Source organism: Megalobrama amblycephala, linkage group LG21 (genome assembly GCF_018812025.1).
Source record: "Megalobrama amblycephala isolate DHTTF-2021 linkage group LG21, ASM1881202v1, whole genome shotgun sequence".
Taxonomy (NCBI): Eukaryota; Metazoa; Chordata; class Actinopteri; order Cypriniformes; family Xenocyprididae; genus Megalobrama; species Megalobrama amblycephala.
In genome coordinates, this window is record NC_063064.1 from 16,447,005 (window position 1) to 16,467,735 (window position 20,731).

Genomic DNA, 20,731 nt, shown 5'->3' on the forward strand with positions numbered 1-20,731 from the left:
TGAGGAAATTAGGACTTAAGGGTGAGACACTTGCCAGAGGGACAGAGATGTTAAGGTCTCTGTTCTAAGAGAATTTGGTGAACTTGGATTTGTCAGTGAAATGTTTTTGTATTGCCTTTTTTATAGGACAGGAAATTATGTGGGTAATGGGATCAAAATGAAAGGCTTTGGTGTTACCTGTCTATTGTATAGTGGTTCTTGCTAAAGACTCGCTGATCAACTCAATGAAAAACACATCAAAGGCCATCTTTTTGCACTTCCTACAGATAAGAATAAGAATAATATTAATAAAATGTCTGCATAAAATAAAATTTCACTTTAAAAAATAGTGTTTTAGACTTCTAATTCATGACTAGTGTTTTGATATCTTTTATGATGGAGGGGTACTTTTTTTTTTTTTTTTTTTGGCTTCAAAATGTGCCCCCCACCCAGCAAGGATATTTTTTAAATATATCTCCGATTGTGTTCGTCTGAAAGAAGAAATTCATATACACCTAGGATGGCTTGAGGGTGATTAAATCATGGGATAATTTTCATTTTTAGGTGAACTAACGTTTTAAGTTTATCTTTAGAAGATTCTTGAGTATTTTTGGAAGTACAAAATATTCTTAAGTTTTTCTCTGAAGAAAATTGCAGTTAAGAAGAATTTTATTCTTAAGAATGTTTTGTGAATTCAACCCCTCTCCTATTTGAGAGCCTCAGCACAATATGTCAGTGTAAGTACACTAACTTCAGGGCCACGGCTCTGACTGCTCATAAAATCTTGAGCAATGAATGTTCTGGAGATGAAGGAGGGATGCGTGTACCGGTGCTGAGTCCGTAGTGTGTAGATGTAGACTGGGTGTGTACTAGTCAGTAGGCTGTGACTAAGTCCTCTGACTAAAGGGTAGATTGTGGATATGTCCTGTTATTGAGTCACACCAGTACCAGTCCTGCTGAGACAGCCTATCCACCCATAACCTGAAATAACTGCATACACATAATGAGCACACTGACTAATCACACACACAGCTGTGTTTGTGTGTATCTACAACTCAGTGTATTAAATCAATTCATAAAACAGTACGGTACAAAAAATATTGCTGTAAGAACCCAGACATAGATTCACTTTGGCAGGACAATGGCTGAGGCTTGCTTCATGTCAGCTGAAGTTGGTTAAGAGGTGCGTGAAATGGCCCATACTTGCCTTATTTACAACTGAGATTTGATATTTTTGGAGGTAGCTAGCTGCTATTGTTGTGATGTTGCCTTGGAAACAGTGCCAGGTGAATTATAGCAGTGTTCTTTTGGCAGTCAACGCCAACTTTCTTACTGCCCTCCAAAGCATATATTGGTGATAGTGTTACATGGTCTTTCATCTAACTTTTCACATTAAACATGGGATTTTGGATTAGTATGATGTCAATTTATTTGAAGTATAATAGGGCTAAGTGGTATATATACCAGTATATACCATGCAATGGTAGAAATGTGTGACCGGTGGAGATTTAGCTATACCGTCGTAGATATATAGATTCAGATGCGAGAATGACCAAACATGGATGGTGCAAAAATGCACAGCAGAACATGTCCCAAAACCAAATTTTGTTCTTAAGAGGTGTTGAAAGAGCAGTTTTCTTAAATGCACCTCTGATCCAGTGCTACAACGGCATAAAGTGATAGTTGATTTTCTTTCACTGCAATATATTACCTTCTGGTGAAAAGGGAAAATGGATGTTTTATCAGACATGGACCCCATTTTATTAAGTATATAGGTATTTTACATATACCTTTTTGCAAAACCTTGGAAGGCAACATGAACTTATGAATGTATGAATGTACTTATTGTGATCTGAGGTCACTGTTTTAGTGTTTTGTTATGTTAAAGTAAATAATAATAATAATAATAATAATAATGAAGAGGTGTTGAATTTCATTTTGTTGCTTACATTCATTAACAATTCAAAAACAGTTTGGGCTTGGTAAGATTTTTTAAAGGTCTCTTAGCTCAAAGCTGTATTTATTTGTTCAAAAATACAGTAAATATTGTAAAATATTCACAGTTTAATATATTTTAAAATGTAATTTATTCCAGTGCATTTTTCAGCAGTATGTACTCCAGTTAGTCACATGATACTTCAGAAATCATATCATTCTAATATGCTGATTTAGTGCTTATTACCAATGTTGAAAACAGTTGTGCTGATTAATACTTTTGGAAACTGTGATTTCATTTCAGGATTCTTTGATGAATAAAAATTCGGAAGAACAACATTTATTTGAAATAGAATTTTTTTTTTTTTTTTTTTTTTTGCTGTTCCTAAACCAAATTTTACATTTGCATTTAACTCAATTATGTGATATAGGATGCTATAAAAATTTTTTTTATAAAAGCCATAAAAAAGTCATAAAAGCCTTAACTTAGCCTCTTCATACTGTTACTTTTACCAGTTATAGCTGGGGAAAAAAGCTGACAGTGACTTCCCGTAAATGTTATTCCATGATAATAAATAGATCCGTGCAGGACCCCTAAGAGACTGTCACAGCCGTGAGTGTGTTTGCACAGTCACAAGTTATGAGAAACTTACTGAGAGAAAGTATGCTAAGGACAGGCCCTCACTGTGTGTGTGTGGTAGGTGAGGTCGTGCTCTGGTTGTCCAGCCCGAGTTGGTGTGCTGACACATTCCAGACACCTACTGCTGCTTATTTACAGGAATAATTGTGCTGGGGCGGCTGCATCCGGGCTCTCTCACCTTCACCTCCTCCTAAAGACCCTTACAGCACATCTAAGCATGCAACCAGCTAGACTTTATCTCGCAGGAAACCAAGGCACCAACTAAAAACAAAATGGGTTGCGGTGGTTGGGAGTGTAGAAATTCTTGGGGAGACTTTTCATTGTCTCTTCACAGTCTAGCAACAGTTAATTACGTTCACGTAAATTGAATGGTCTTGAAGGCATGTGTTTAATGGGCATGTGGAATGTGACCACGCTAACTCGGTGGACGTCGACTTCTCATATGGCATACCAAAAGTGTAGCTCATGTCAGCCCACTCCTACAAATCTGTCACACCTTGGTGCAGTCATAATGTGCAGATTTAGTGTGACGGAACAACTTTACCTGTCTAAAAGTTCCCAGTAATGAGCTGGCCAGAGTGCAGCGGAGACTCTCTACAGGCTGATTCGTGTAAACACTTGGCCAGAGGATCGAGTGTTTAAGACCCCATGAAGACCTGGTGTTCTGCATCAGCAAGAAGAAAACATAAAAAGGAGATTATGCATCCTGCATTTCTTGGCTGTTCATCCCCTGCACATTTTTTAAAATGCCCATAAAAATGGCAGCATTACGATTGCATAACAGAAAGGACCAAATGTACAGTTCCACCCAACTTTTTCCCCGCAAAGTGTCTCCCGCGACGCGTCTTGATTTATTTGCAGATGGACCCGTGAGATGTGCCTATTTGGGACTCGTAAAATGTTAAACACTATTGCATCATCAGCTTTATAAGGAGCGTGCAATGCTTTATGGATCCATGTGTGCTTTGAAGCTGTCGGTTGCTTATTTATCTTTTCTTTTTTATTGATTTTTTTTTTTTTTTTCTGCATATAACTAAATTTCTGCTTCTCAACAGTGACGTAGCAAGTTTAATTTTTTGGTGACGAGCAGAAATCAACAGCTTTTGTTGAAAACAGAAGTTTGAAGATTCAGCATGGTTCAAGGCGATGATGTCATGGATGTTGTATGCGTGTCTAGACTGAATGCCTTTGACAGGCTGTGAGAGTGCAGAAAGGGCTGTTAAATTCACTTTCCTACTTTGGATCTGTGTCTAGTGTGAGTGAGAAATGAAAAAGAGAGTGAAAACATGGGTTCAGGTTCAGGTCCTTTAGCAGAGTCTGTGTTGATGTCATGTAAGTGTAGATTGCTTTTACAAAACCATTTGTTGGTTGTCTTTTCAAAAATGCTCGCTCACAGTGCTTGCTGTTTTTTGGCATAAGAAGGTTTAAACTTATCTTGAATATTTCCAGCATGATCTAGTTATAGTGTCTAATTTACTTTCCAACATTTGCATTAAAATACACTTAATTCAAGGTTAATGTATTTAAGGCCTTGCAGAAAATCTGACTAATTGGTCTGAAGAAAGCCCTTTAATAATTAGGATGATTTCTCCTGACCCTGTGTGAACGCATTCTTTGAGAAAGTTTGGGTGGGGGAGAGTGCCTAAATACTTGACAAATGTGTTCACAACCATGCAACTGTGTTATTGAACTGTAATACATTCTTTCCATTCAACTTTTTTCCCATTCAACTTTTCAATAATAACAAACATAAAAAAATAGTTTGGCACCTTTTACATGACACTGTTTCTTTTCATGGCCATAGGCGAAAATAATATTAAAAAATATTTAGAAAATTTCATTCCACTTGTGTTCTCTGGTATACTTTCCTGAAGATCGACTGTAGAAATTGTACAAGAATTGTGCAAGTAGAAATTGTACAAGTAGGCATGAAAGTCTTTGTAAGACATGTTTAAAGTTGTATTGTGTACACAGAAGCCCCTGCTATGTTTCCATCCACCTATTTTATGCACATTTTGGGATATTGCATGAAAAAACGCTAGATGGAAATACCAAGATGCGCATGAATTCTAAAAATGCACATAAAATAAACATATGCGCTCAAATTTTTATGTGACAGGAAAACATAAACACTTTATCTACGATGGAAACACTTTTACCAAATAACTTCCATGATGCACATAAAAAAAGACATATGTGACTTTGCAATGGGATGGCATAACTGGACCAACCAGCCGAGTGTGAATTCCGGACATTTTGGGCGATTTAAAAATCCCATCTGGACGAATTTTTTTTTTTTTTTTTAGGTCCAAAAAGAGGACATGTCCAGGAAAAAGTGAACGAATGGTCACCCTACGTAAGATGAGTTCTTTTGTTCCAAAACCAATTCAATGAAAGGCAACTGGACTGGAATCTCACCATTGGCCCTGGACTACTGGGTCATCTTTATTATTGAGCCCTGGGATGAATTTAAAGAATTTTCTCTAGGAAAATGCATATTCTGCCTATGAAGTCTGGTTTTAAACTCTCCATGTATGATAAAATCACATAATGACTGTAATCAGTACTGACAGTCTAGACTCTAGTGTTTTGTTTGTTTAGAGTATACGCATACTTAAAGACCATCAATACACTCACTCCTCTCCCTCATACATCAGCAGAAGCCCTTCAAGATATTTATTTTTTCAATACATTCCCTCTGAATCTATTGCTTGAACTTACTGCTCTCCTGATTGTCAGAACGCCAACTAGGAAAATGATGACTAGGGAAGGCCATATAATGTAAAGACAGGGAAAACTGCTTCTGAGATGAAGAGATGGCTTGATAAGAATTGAATTTGGTCAGAGAATAGTCTCATTGCATATCCCACCTCTCTCTGTCCTATTCTGGCTTTTTCAGTGAAATTTTCAGCTTCAGCAGGGCTTAAAGCTCAGTTCCTGTGTCTCACTCATCGCATCATCTATTATCAGAGTTCTGAGGGGCCGGCATCAGGGGAAATAAACGTCTTAAAGGAAGAGGGGGGAAATGCTGGCTTAAATTACAGCTTTAAAATTCTCTGATTAGAGTCTTCATCGCTGGAGATTGTCATTGAAATGAGCTCAGGCAGAACGGGATTAAAGACTACTTGGTCTCTCTCTTGTGAACCTACTGTATGCTGTTTTTTTTTTTTGATGCCACCCTGTAAAATCTGGCTCTGCTTCTCAAAGAGCTGTATCATTTATCCCCTGCCACATTTGGATGTTTTCTTTTTCTTTTCAGCTTTGACAAAAGACATCCTTCTTTAGAAAGTAGGGGGATTTCCATCAAACTGGTGTGAGACTCCATCTGTTCTACACATAATTTCTAAGAAAAGATGATAATTTATGCATTTAATAGTTTGTTGCTCTTGAAGATTTAATAGTTTGTTGATCTTGAAGATTTCTTGTGTTTGTGTTTTCATTTTGTATTAATGAGAAATTGCTGACTCACTGGCTTCTGCGGCCCTGTGGGTTTAAAACAGAAGGTGGTGTTACTCACGGCTGTTTGGGGCAACGGGGGACTTTAAATGAGGTGTTACGGGAAGCCTGGGGCCCTGGGCAGGGAATCTGAGATAATGCAGCTGACGTCTAGGGGTCTCAGGGGACCAGAGAGGCTTGTGTTCAGATGATATGGGTCCTGAGTGATTCTAGACCCCTAAAGAAACTTGACATCTCAGGGCTAAATTGTGCATTTTAGACAAGGACAGAATAGGTGATGCTGAGAGCTGTTGGACCTTATGCTACAGTAAATGGATGATTTGGGATAAATTGGTTTAGGAAAGAAATAACACTTGGATGTTTATTACCTTTGTGCAGTAGATTAATAGAAAATACATTGATATGAAATGTTATATTTTTAAATAATAAGTATTTAATAAATATCATACATTGATATTTTAATAAAAAGTAAATTTTATAAAAAAAAAAAAAAATACTTTTATAAGCAACCTGAGGATGATTCACCTTTTGCCTGTGTTCACACCCACAGATGGTTTCAGACTGCAGTGTAATACACAAACAAACAATTATTTTAGCAGCAGAAGACTATTTAAGGATAAGAGAGACATTCTGCCTCTTCTAAAGAATTGTTTCCCCTTTGATTTCTTCCTGTCATTTATCATCAGCTTCTTGACACTCACTCTGCCCATCTCTCCTTGTTTTCTGGTGTTATGTGACTTTTAGGTACGTGGTAAATGATGAAAATTGATGGTAGGTGGCAGCCTGTCTTTTTTTAGTATCTATTTACTCAAAACGTATAGCAACAATGATCCATTCTCCATCATCCTGACTAGGTCTGTGTGTTCAGTAAGTAAACGCATATATGTCAGTGTATCAAAGCTTTGAAATGTTCGTGAGTAGGTCACGTGTGTAGGCGTATGCATGTTGATGCACTTTATTTTGAATGCTAAAGCACAAAGAGTGTCATAGTTTTTGCCCTCTGATTCTCAGAAGAGAAACTTCTGGCTTCTGTAAAAACTTTCTGTCTTTCTGGCAGATGCCCAGGAGACCGACTGACGCTGCCTGTTTACTGCTCTAAACACAAATGCACACAAACAAAGTAACATCCCTGATTCAAATACCTCATCCAAAAACTGCAACACAGGATAACACAAATATGCCCCATGTTATTATGGATTCAATTCCTGACCACCAACTTTCCCAAAAAAAATGCCCAGTGGTCTTTGAATATGTTTACACCCTTTAACCGCGTGTGCACTTTTATTTAGGTCAAAAAAGTTTGAAATGCTGTGGGTGTAACTCAAGCAGTGTACAATACAGTGCTGTTCTGAGAGCCACTAATGCTTCTATTTAACCTTGAAATAGACCCTTTAATTGTGAGTTTGGATGAGTCACAAGAGAAAACAATGTGTTTCTGTAAAACCATTTCTTAAGAGTATGTCAAGACTTAAGTTTTAATCTTTCTTGGTTTCATTTGTCCCTCGCTAGATTTGAAAAGCCATTGTCTAAGAAGTTATATTATTCATCTTCTCACTGAGCCATTTTGTTTAAAGATACGTACTCTTATACCCTTACAAAAGAGTGAGACGTTCATTTCATACATTAGCTTTCATTATACATGTAATAACACTGTATTTATACACTGTGATAGAATCATTTGAGTTTTAGTGTAACTTATTTTACAGTCCTATGACAATATCCAGCTATTTATTGAATACTACTAAGTGGAACTACATACTCTGATTTAGAAAATAATGTACAAATGAACTGTGCCAATTTTTAAACCCAAAGTAGTATTTGGTTAATATCGATAATCAGACACAATATTTAGTAAATGCTATATTGAACACTGTTATTTGATGAAAAATACAGTAAAACAGTAATATTGTTAAATAGTATTACAATTTAAAATAACTGTTTTGTATTTGAATCTGTTTTAAAATGTAACTTATTCCTAAAATGACAAAGCTGAATTTTCATCAGCCATTAATCCAGTCTTCCGAGTCACGTGATCCTTCAAAAATCATTCTAATATTCTGATTTGGTGCACAAGAAATATTTCTTATTATAAATGGTGAAAACGGGTTTTCTGCTTAATATTTTTACATGTGGCTTTTCAGGATACTTTGATAAACAAAATTCAAAAGAACAGCATTTATTTGAAATATAAATCTTTTCTAACATTATAATTTCTTTACTGTCACATTTGATCAGTTTATTGCATCCTTTCTGAATAGAAGTATTAATTCATTTTTTAAAAAAAACTTTTACCCCAAACATTTGAATGGTAATGTATAATGTAGATGCCAGACCACAGCAGCTGGTGGTGATGTAGACAAAGTATTTCAGGGTTTCTGTCTTTGTGTATGAGAGAATCACAAAGAATCACACATCACAGCTTCAAAATGTCAGATGTAAATCCAGGGAGAACTGTAGCTGTTTTTGAAGGGCTGATCCTCCAACAAGAGCTGGCAAACTCAATATAATACACATTAAAGCTTGGCAAACAATGCGGGTGGAAGTTCATTATAAACACTCAATCTAACACTGAACATATGGACTCAAAGGTGATGTTTACCCGATGGAAAGAAGGAACTGGCGTTTAGTATTTTCATAGACTTATTTTTAATGCACTTCATATAAAGTTATCTTTTTTTTTTCTTTATAACAAACTCAACATCTGGAGTAATGTTTGAAACGGCAAAATATCCAATCAGAGTGGATTTGCTCGGCCAGGCTCCAACACCAGCACACTGTGGGCATATGTCCGCTCAGCCATTATCTAATGTAGCTGATTGCCAGTTCTTCTAGACCTTCGAGCGTCAGACTCTGTGAATAGAACGAGGTGTGTTTGTGTATGTTTTTCCTGGACTTCACAGAGTCCACATGCCTCCGCATGGGCACCAGACCTCTTTCTATGAACTCTTGCTCTTTTTTTTTTTTTTTTCTTCTTAATATTCCATTCAGTCGTTTCTCATATGACCTGAAACATGCGTTAAGGTCAAGAAAATGTTTATTGCAGCAAAAGGATAGGATTAAATACTATCATCATTCACAGAAAAAATATAACAAAACATTTCACGTAAAAGGTCCATTTAGCCTTTCTCTGTTTTGGGGGTTTATTTCCTTTGGCTCTGAAGGCTGCAGTTCACATAGTTTTTCTTTCTTCCAGAATAATTAGTCTTTTGCGGTGCTCAAGAGTAAAATATACGAAGTGCTGTGGACCGCTTGCCAAAGTCAACTCCACAAGCAGTTTGTGGAGGAACACTAGAACATTTGTAGGCTGTAAACTCACAGGGAGATGGTGTCTGAACTTCAGAACGCCAAACGTTTGGCCTCATCCTTACACCCAGCACAAAAAAAAAGACTGACGTTGTAATCATAACGTTAGTCATAACTTAGCTGATATGCCTCTCCTTTTGTTTTCTTTACCCTGATCTGGCTGCACCGCGGCGTATCGCTGTACGCGTCCTTTTTTTTTTGATGGCAGGCTGCGTGGATTGCGGTTCTCTTTTCAAACAGTTGTCCTCCATACGGTGCCCAGATTCAAGAGCTTAATTGAGTATTTGTTTAATCAGTGCCTATGCCTGAAACGAAACATTTATTTTTAATCGGCTCGAAAAATGTTTCTGACTTTTACGAGACATTCAATTTAGAGAGAGTGGCTGAAGTCAGAAAGCTTGCAGATATAGTATTTTTTGGAAAATAAGTTGCACATGACTATACTATCACATCAGGTTGAAATGCATGCATTAAAGGGATAGTTCACCCAAAAATGAAAATTAGCTCATGATTTACTCGCCCTCAAGCCTTCCTAGGTGTATATGACTATGTTCTTTCCAACAAACACAATCGGAGTTATATTAAAAAATATCCTGGCTCTTCAAAGTTTTATAATGGTAGTGAAGGGGGTCTGAGATTTTGAAGCCCAAAAAAGTGCATTCATCCATCATAAAAGTGATCCACGGTTCCAGGGTTCTGAAGCGAGCGATTGGTTTTTCTAAGAAAATCATCCATATTTAAAACTTTATTAACTATAATAGCTAGCTTCTGGCAGATGGCCGTACACATCGATTCACCCCACAAGGATAATCTCTGATGTGACGCAGGATGTAGGAGTATCGTAAGCTTAGACACCTCTCGCGGTTCAAACAAATAAGGCTGGGCAACAAACTCAATCTCTCCTTCTCTTATATCAAAATCCTCTGACATTTCTCCTTAAAAATTCTCATTTTCAGACTGGTGTTTTGTTTTGCCTCTATCCTTTGCGCTTCAGCGTTCTTCAATGCGTCATACGTAGGGTCAGGGGTTACTCTTTTGCCATAAATCGATGCGTACGGCCGTCTGCCGGAACGGAAGCTAGTTATTATAGTTTTAAATATGGGTATTTTTCTTACAAAAACCCATCGCTTCGCTTCAGAAGGCCTTTATTAACCCCCTGGAGCTGTATGGATTACTTTTATGATGGATGGATGTACTTTTTTGGGCTTCAACCTTCTCTACCATAATAAAGCTTGGAAGAGCCAGGATATATTTTAATATATCTCCAATTGTGTTTGCCTGAGAGAAGATAGTCATATACACCTAGGATGGCTTGAGGGTGAGTAAATCATGTGATAATTTCCATTTTTGGGTGAACTATCCCTTTAAGAGAAAAAAACAGACCCAGTCGCAGACAAGTTTTTAATTATTACATTTAGAAATAATGTAATATACCAGTAAATGAAACAAAATTTTACAAAAACTATAAACATGGTATTTTAAACTACCAGCATGCGGGAAATGCACTACACAAATAAACTCTGGCTCACATGCACTTTGCACGTTTTAGGTGCTTGACATTATGCGTGCTTTGGAATATAAATAGCAGCTCATTTCAGATGATAAAAATGTAACTTGTATTCCGGAAAATACAGTAGACAAAGTTGTTGCTATTCTTGTCATCTGAACTTTTAGACTATTTACTGTAGAACCTGATTATTGCATTTGTTATATTAAAGCTATACTGTTAAAATCTCTATTATTTGAACCACTAGACATCTGTGGTTTTATTTATTTTTCATTTTCAAGGCACACAGAAATGTTTCCTGCAACTTCTGCTTCGATGCTTGATTTGTGTATGTTGTCTTGTCATTTGCTCTCTGTGGGAAACGAAGCGTAGCGGTGATCTCATGTTGTTTATTTGTTCCTTTGTGTACTCTTCTTGCAACTCTGAAGCAATGATATGCAAATCAATTCTGGTCTCTTGATCTCGGTTTATTAATTCATGTTTCTTTGTTTGTTTGCTTGTCTGTTTGCTTTGGACTTTTTCTTCTTGGTGCTTTGAAGATGGTTGGGGGGAAAGCCATCAGATTGAAATGATACACAACCAAAAACTGAAAGGAAACATTATGAGTAAACAAACTATAGATGAACATGATAGAGTAACTAAGAAAGTGAATCTCAAACATGAGCCATATCATTGTGTCTAGTCATATAAACAGTCTAGACCCAATGCTTACTGCAGACCAGCAAGCACCAAGCGAATATTGTAAACACATGTGCTCTTCCCGTCAGGACCCCTGTCCCTACTGAAGGCTCTTTCCCAGAAACAAACCCCACTTTGGTGTAAATCTGTCGATCTTGCCCTTTGTTTCCTTCTGTGAGTGACCTGTTGACAAAACTAAGACCGGGTAATAAATTGAATTCACTGGTTTTGTTTGTGATATAAAATTAAGAAACATTGTGCTTTTAATGTGCTTTTTATATGCTCATTGAGTTTCCTAAAGACTCATTAGACTAGTTTTGTGATCTAATTAGTATGACATATGTTTTAATAGTCTCTGAAATAGTTGTAAATGAGTTGGTATCTTTCACTTCTACGAATCGGTTCAAACTTCAAATTTTTTTCTTAAATTGTATACTCAAGTACCAATATATAATATTGTGTAATAATGATAATAATAATAATACTGTTTTAGTAAAATATAAAATATTTAAATATTAAATGCATATTTATATACATTTATATTTGAAATATGAAATACTGTCAAAGTTACTGTTAATTTATAAACTGTTAAAGGTGCAATATGTAATATTTTTGCAGTAAAATATCCAAAAACCACTAGGCCAGTGTTATATATTTTGTTCACTTGATTACTTACAATATCCCAAAAGTTTCCAACTATTTGTAATTCGTGAAAAAATTGCAATTTTAACCAAGGCTCCGGGACGTGTGAGGAGTCGCCTGTCAATTGCGTCATACCCGCGTTACCCTCGGTCTGCCTCGGTTTCCGGTTTTATTTTGTAGAAACCATGCAAACACCAAAGACGCTTTAATATATTACACGTTTTAATAGACAAGGGAACATCTGTTTGTTACGGTTATGGTTGCTGTAGAGATGAGGCGTACAAGGACTTCCACAAAACAGGGTATTTAATCAAACGAAGGAGAGAAAACAACCAAAACACACATATGCTAACAATAGAACAGAACAGGTGCAGGTGATGAGTGAAGATGGGGAGATGACAAGGAAGTGAGTGCAGGTGATGACACAAGGAGGATGATGGGAAGTGGAGTCCAGGAACGAAGGGAACTGTGACACTGTTTTGATATATTTATAGACAGAAAACGAATTGTTGTTATATAGCTCAACATGTTTAGTCTTATTGTTTAAATAAATTTTCTTGATTTTTTTTGCGAGTACCATGCTTTACCATGCCTCAGAGAAAAACACTATTTTGTAATCAGATGCAGCTTTAGTTTTAGTAACGGTAATACATAATTTTCTCCATCATACAATACGTTTTAAAATGAATTGCATGCTATTTATCAACACAAGCCATCCAGCATTTAATATGATATTCTAAAATCGATCTATCTTACTGCAGTGTGTCTCAAACAAGTGTCTCACAGCAGCCGCCGAGCGAACGCACAGAGTAATGTCATAACATCATTTTCAACACACTCAAATGTACATGATAAACAGAGCTGCATTTCCTCATACTCATGACCGGAAAAGCGGAAGCAGCGCCGGCGACTGTGACATAATAAAAGTTCTGCTGCTCACGGTGTGTGTTGCGCAATCGCTCCAGCGGCCTCGTTCAGCTCCTACAAAACTCGGTCCTGCTCTGCTTGAGGTGGAGACCACATGTCCCAAGATTTCCGCTCTCAAACTTGACGTCATTAAGCTACGCCTTTGTTTTGAATAGGCTTCTAGTGACCTCTAGCGGACAAAATTATTACCTATTGCACCTTTAAAAGCACAAATTCAGAAACATTGAGATATACGCGTTACTACGCTTAGTGTCACTAAGTTTTTTTTTTAAATATATATATATATATATAATATATAAAATATAAATTAGTCCTTTTATTTGACAAAGATGTTTTAAAATGATCAAAAGTGACAGTATAGACAATAATGTCACACAAGAAATAAATGCTGTTCCAACTTTATATTCATTATAATCCTGAAAAAAGCATCACAGTTTCCACAAGAATGTTAACTGTTTTCAACATTGATGATAATAAAAGTTTCTTGAGCATAAAATCAGCATATTAGTATAATTTCTGAAGGATCGTGTGACACTGAAGACTGGGGTAATGGCTGTCTTAGGGGTAATATGTTAGATTTAGGATTAAAAGCTAATTACAAAAAAGATTCTGTACAGTCGAGTTCTTACTTGGGTATATTGCACAAGAATCTGCCCAAGGCCCTCTTTTGGAAGTTGATTGGTCCACGTCACGAAAAGTCTAATTCCATTATAAGAAACAAGATGCTAACTAAGTTTACTGGCCACAAATATGCAGCTGCTGTTTTTCTTCTACACATCCTCAGGCAGCAGAAGGAGAATAATTACACAGCAGCAGAAAAGCTGAAATAAAACCCAGCTATAACCCTGCTCACCTTTTTGTTTGTTTTCTCTCTCTCTCTCTCTCTCAGATCAACCTCAGGCACGGTCTACACCCATACACCCCACGCTAGCTAGCTCGACCGACTCGGCAGCGCTGCTGAGGAGAGACAGCAAGCCACACAGCAACGGGGTCAGAAACGGAACATTTTCACGAGCCGCCTCCTCGTCATCCTCATCTTCATCCTCAGCCCATAAAAACCCAAAGAAGCTGCAGTCGAACCCATCCATCAACAGTCAGAGGAGCAAAGGTAGCTCCAAATCCAACAGCTCCCAGATCCCCATAGAGGCTCAGGATGGTGAGACCGTCATTAGCCATGACACATTTGCACACATTTCTTTCACTGACACAGATAAGCATCTCCAGCTAGTGAGATTTTTGTTGTGCCTAACATTCTTTGCTGCGTCCAGATTGCTGTGTCCACTGCATCCTGGCCTGTCTGTTCTGTGAGTTCCTCACACTGTGCAACATCGTGCTGGACTGCGCCACTTGCGGCTCCTGCGCATCAGACGACTCGTGCTTCTGCTGCTGCTGCGCTTCAGAGGAGTGCGGCGACTGCGACCTGCCCTGCGACATGGACTGCGGCATCATCGACGCGTGCTGCGAGTCTGCAGACTGTCTGGAGATCTGCATGGAATGCTGCGGCCTGTGCTTTTCCTCCTGAGACTCCCATAGGGGGTGCTGCCTCTTTCACTGTTTTGAGACCTGAGAAGAAACAAGCAAAGAATAACATCGATGATCTGGAGTGTGAGTTACAATCTAGTAGCTTTCTTTTAAACTGTCTTGCTAGGAGCAGGGTTAGTTGTCGTACACTAGCGGTGTTATTTGGCGGTAGTCTTTATACATATGAACTCTTTCTGGACTGATTTCTGCTTAAAATGTTTTGTTGAGTCTACATTGGCGTGATGCTGAATACAAATACATCCAAAAGACTTATTGAGGCCACTGGGAAAAGTCCAAAAACATCCGTAAATGTCAGTGTTTGTTAGTTATTTGAAATCGTCTTAGTGCCAAGCTTTTGATAAATGCACAATCCAGTGGTTTAAGAATTCCACAATAATGCACACCATAAAAGAGCTTGAATTGCAACTCAGATGTGTTTTAGAAAACAATGCAGTCTCCTAAAACTATTCCAGCATTGAATTCTTAAGGAAGATGTATCCAAAGATCACATACATGATCAAGACTAGCACTATTTTTAATGGTAATCCCAAATATCACCTCTCAGTACGCACATTTACTGTAGTACACTGGTGTAGTCCTTTGAGGATTACAAAAGCCATAAACTGTGAGTGTGAAACTCATAGATGTATGCGAGTTGGGAGAAAGATGTGTGTATTTAATATATGGTGCCATATTACAGTTGTATCATAGATTGTATATAAACGTGAAGAGAATCCTGACAGTCTCTACATTTGGTCCTGTGATGTTTTTATCCTCACTCTTTCTAGCATTTTCACTTCATCAATCAATCTTCTTGCATACTGGAATATTATACTGTAAACCGTTGTGAATTGCTCCATTTTGTTTTGTTTTCCAAATGTGAAATATCTGTCTTGTAATTCCAAAACTTTCCATTTAAATCTGTTTTGTGTGAATTTAAATGTTAGTTTTACATATCTACCTATTTTTTTTTTTTTTTTTTTTGATGTAGTAAATGCCTAGCATTAGCAGTATTATTTTTTCCTTTCCAAAAAAAAAAAAAAGAAAGAAATCTACAGCATAACGTGATGTAGTCTTGAGAATCAACAACCATAATCCATATCATAAACAGTACATAATCATCTTACAGAAAGATGGTGAAAAGCAATGCATTGATTTGAATCGTTTACATTTTGAGAACATGTTTCTATTGTTGCTTGCAATAAAACTGGACGTAGGCAGGATTTTTAACTGGACAAGAGTGTACAACAATGGAATAAAAGAACAGGATAAAAGAGATCTATCTGTAATTTTTGATGTTGTATCTTTTGTTTTCTTTTTTTACAATTATTGTCTCCGTGTAAACTACAAAAAAACGTGATGTCGATGCGTGTGTGCTTAAACAAAACAACAATGGCCGACTACTAACTGTGTTTGTGCTGCTTAAGATACTGAGTTTATAAACGCTTCTCCAACTAAGTGGAGATTTCCTGCACTACTCCAAAGACCAGCGGACACGCAGCAAATTCTAACATCGCCAACTACTGGCATGCATAATAAGTGCGGATCCGTGCGAATGGGGATCGTTTTGACAATGTTGTCTTCTGTATGCAAAATTTTCAAAAACACAAAGGAAAAACTTTAAGTACAATGTTGTCGCGTAAACATACCCTAAGGTAACCGGAGGGCCCCAATAAGTCTTAAAATTATTTACATTTACATTTATTTTAATATTAATTAAAATGCTACAAAAACCACAAAGGTCCTTTCATGCTGGAAAAAATACATCAGTTCTCTAAACGGTGTCTGCTTTATTTGCTCATAACCGAATTGCATCATCCATACTGGCATCTTGTTAGCATTTGTTACGCATAGTCCTCATATTTTCATCTTATGTTGCAATTAGCTATGTGAAGTTGTGTGATAAAGACTGCTGCTTGGACAAACATCGCTTCCAACCTCTTTTCTGTTGCCCAAGAAAGCTCTGTGAGGTTTGGGCAACAGAAAACAGTGTGGTTTAATAGGCTCTTAAAAGGCTGCCAAAGTCGTTGAGGAGGAATGTCTGTTCGAGGCAACAGTGCAGTATGTGATAAGAGCTTCTCTGTTACATCTCTTGCTCACTTTGACTCTCTCTCCTTGTTTTTCTCTCTCTTTCAAGTGTAGGTTCTATAAATATGGTTGTGGGTGGTAGATTCTATCCCTGGTTGAGTCTTAACCACACACATCTATAGATAGGGAGTTCACAGTTTTAACCTGGTGGTCAGAGCAGCTCTGGTCTCTAAATGTTTGCATGAAACAGAGGATCCATTCAGTCGAGGGGAAAGGTTAAACATATTCTTGAACATCTGCATCTGTTTTGAGGAATCCAGTATCTTCATACACAATGCATTTGTACAGTTTCTCGTTTTCTCATGAGTGTATTCATACTAGGACACAAATCCCATCCAGATATTCTCTCAATTCAGCAACAGAGGACAAGTGGCTATTGAATATTAACTATGAAATTACAAAGAGCGCATTATAATGGAGGTGAAGGGGTCGCCAGCTGTGATGAAAATCATAGATTAATAACCCTGGCGTGAAAACGCCACTGGCCTCAAGCTCTGAAAAAATTCAGATTCTCTTTTCTTTCAGAAGTCACAAAGATGCCAAACAGAAGACATGGTGTCTGTTTTATTAATGCAGGGGTCAACGGAGGGCAACGTCGGCCATATTTCGCTTGTTTTTCAAAGTAGTCAAGTTCAAGCAGCTAGGTGACTTTCAAAAAGTTGCGGTAAGTGGGGATTCATAAAATCTGCAACTGCACTTAAAAAATGTGATTGGGATTTGCATTTTTTTTTAACTCCAGGTGTAGTCTGCTTGTTTGTAGAGCTGCACAATTTGGCCTAAATTTTGTGAATATATATATATAAAATAATAATAATAATAGTATTAGTATTATTATTTATTATTACAACTAAATATATTTTTTAAAATAATATTTCTATTGTAATATTTCACTGTACAATAAGAGTATTTAAAGGGATAGTTCACCCAAAAATTACCCCATGATTTACTCACCCTCAAGCTATCCTAGGTGTATATAATTATCTTTTCAGACGAACACAATCAGAGATATATTAAAAAATATCCTGGCTCTTCCAAGCTTTATAATGGCAGTGAACAGGGGGTATGATTTTGAAGCCCCCCAAAAACTGCATCCATCTATCATAAAAGTAATCCATACAGCTCCAGGGGGGTAATAAAGGTCTTCTGAAGCGAAGCAATGGTTTTCTGTAAAAAAAAAAAAAAAAAAAAAATCAAAATCGGTGTTCAAAATCGCACTCCCATTCACTACAATTATAAAGCTTGAAAGAGCTTGGAATATATCTACTGAAGAGGATTAGGGCCAAGCAATAATAAAAAAAATAAAACCATCTCGAGATTAAAGTTGTTAAATTTCGAGAAAAACTCGTTAAATTTCGAGAAAAAAGTCGAAATAAAATGTTGAGAATAAACTCGTTAAATTATGAGAAAAAACTTGTTAAATTTCAAGAAAAAAGTCGAGATAAAATGTTGAGAATAAACTTCGTTAAATTACGAGAAAAAAGTCGTTAGATTATGAGAACAAATTCGTTAAATTTATTAATTAACGAATTAATAAACGTATTAAATTATGAGAAAAAAGTCATTAAATTACAAGAACAAATTCGTTAAATTATGAGAAAAATGTCATAATTTAACGAATTTGTTCTCATAATTTAACGACTTTTTTCTCATAATTTAATACGTTTATTCTCAACATTTTATCTCGATTTTTTCTTGAAATTTAACGACAATTTTCTTATAATTTAACAAATTTGTTCTTGTAAATTAACAACTTTTTTCTCGTAATTTAACGAGTTTATTCTCAACATTTTATCTCGACCTTTTTCTCTAAATTTAACAAGTTTTTTCTCATAATTTAACAAGTTTATTCTCAACATTTTATTTCGACTTTTTTTCTCGAAATTTAACGAGTTTTTTCTAGAAATTTAACAACTTTAATCTCGAGATGGTTTTATTTTTTTATTATTGCTTGGCCCTAATCCTCTTCCGTATATATCTCCGATTGTGTTTGTCTGAAAGAACAGAGTCAAATACATCAAGAATGGCTTGAGGATCAGTACAATGGGTGAACTATACCTTTAAGAATAATTATATACTGTATGGCTGTCATTTCCAAATGTTAAACCATCAAACTTTTATTTTTGTCGGAAAAACTTCAGCTAGCCCTTAAAGCTTCTCTTTTATTGACAACAGCCAGTCTAAGCACTTTTCATGACAAGTTTGGAAGATGGTTTCTCTGAGACATTGAAAACAATGGATCATGAGCTGTTGAACACAGTGCTCTTTACTCTGAAACATGCAGCGCATATATATTTATTGAATTAAATCACAGACTGCGCAATCTGATAATTGCACTAAGCCATTTTTATTTCGGTTAATCATGCAATCATCCTATTTCCCTGTGTTAGTGTTTAGAGGACACTAGAGCACTTAACAGTAATGCCTGTGAAACAACGGTCTCCTTATTTTTCACTCTGCTCATCCAAACCAAACCGGATCAAATAGAGGAATGATTAGTTATACTTAATGTATCCGGCCTCACTAATCAAACCAACTGCAAATGTATGTCTGAGAGAGTATAAATGTTTTGCGGAGAGAGTGGGTATATTCGGAGCGTAATATAATATATTGGTCAGGTTCTTTTGGTTTTTCTTAATGAGGACGCCTCTCAATGGAGCACATCTCTCTGTTTGGATTTCACTAATACCAAAGGTTGAGCACGGCTGGTGGTTTTATGATCATTTTGTGGGATCCGTGCACATGTACTGTACATGCAGAACCACAGTCACACATACCACCAACCCACCCACACACACACACACACACACACACAGAGCAGAGGGATCAGTGCTGGAGAGGCCTGGTGAGTCACCAGATATGTGGGACCAGAGCCAGTTGCTCTCTACAGTGAAGCATCTTGTCCTCCCACTTACACACTCGACTCACAGGCCTGTCTTCAAACACACACAGTAGCTCAAGTGCACTTATGAGATTCAGCACACAACAGCAAACAAACACCAATACATAATCACAACAGCATGTGTTGCTGCCCTGAAAAGATGAGGATTAATAAATCAGAAAATGATCACTTAATGAAAACTTGTGTGGAATGATAGAAAAGGCGATTTACAATAAATCATATTTTAGAAACAATAATTGATTATTTTCTTAAAAGGGTCATGTATTTTTTTTTTTTAACCACAATTTTATTTTTAAATAATTTATAATTTTTACCATTTAGTCTAATATTACTTTAATGCTTTAAATATTTATTCATTAAAAATATACGGGCCATTTTTGCTGCTTTTAAAAATATGTACAGTCATTTTTGGTCATCTTTGGTCAGTTTATTAACATAACCTTTTCTAAACTTGTAATATTCTGCCCCATACCTTTACTTTAAGAAACAAGAAATATATAACACTTGTTATATTGCAAATTGTGCAGTTATCTGACTACATTTAAAAGGTTTTTACTAAATTTTTTAGAAACAACATGAATTTTAAATAATATATTTAATGTACACTATTGTCCCAAGCATTAAATTAATTAAAAGTGACAGTAAAGACATTTCAAAAGATTTATGTTCCAAATAATTGCTGCACTTTTGAACTTTCTATTCAAAGAATCCTGACAAAAAAAATGAATGTGATTTTTACAAAAATATTAAGCAGCACAACTGTTTTCAAAGGTATTATTTATAATAATATTTTAATATAATATATTTCTATTTCTTTAGCAGCAAATCAGCATATTAGAATAATTTCTAAAGGATCATGTGACACTGAAGACTGTAGTAATGATGCTGAAAATTCAGCTTTGCATCACAGGAATAAATATATATATATATATATTACAAAAATGAAATTGCACATTCTACAAACATGCTATATTCTTAATTCTTAAATAATAAAAGTTTTTTTACTCTTATGTTACACATGCACATATTACACCCATAATCAGACAATAATCGGATCAGCCAACGTAGAGATATTCACGACTGCGCTGCATGCATATGAATCCGAAGCAGTCAGGAAAGCACTGCTGCGTACTATAGTATATATGAAGCTTCAGCA

General features: G+C 36.3%; 1 protein-coding gene and 1 long non-coding RNA gene across 5 annotated transcripts in view; one reads left to right on the plus strand and one right to left on the minus strand.

Annotated features, from left to right (window-relative positions):
• Window positions 1-15,866, plus strand: part of mdfi (MyoD family inhibitor) — a 30,845-nt gene extending 14,979 nt beyond the window's left edge. For both annotated transcript variants that reach the window (XM_048172817.1, XM_048172816.1), the window contains exons 4-5: window positions 13,957-14,223; window positions 14,336-15,866. In XM_048172817.1, coding sequence (XP_048028774.1) covers window positions 13,957-14,223; window positions 14,336-14,589 — 521 coding nt within the window. In that variant the 3' untranslated portion in view covers window positions 14,590-15,866. The remainder of the gene's footprint in view (window positions 1-13,956; window positions 14,224-14,335) is intronic.
• Window positions 14,498-20,731, minus strand: part of LOC125256647 — a 54,839-nt gene continuing 48,605 nt past the window's right edge. For 2 of the 3 annotated variants that reach the window (XR_007182158.1, XR_007182156.1), the window contains one exon: window positions 14,578-14,630. This is a non-coding gene — a long non-coding RNA (uncharacterized LOC125256647). Of the gene's footprint in view, window positions 14,631-20,731 lie in introns of all 3 variants that reach the window. The other variant, XR_007182157.1, reaches the window with a different exon arrangement.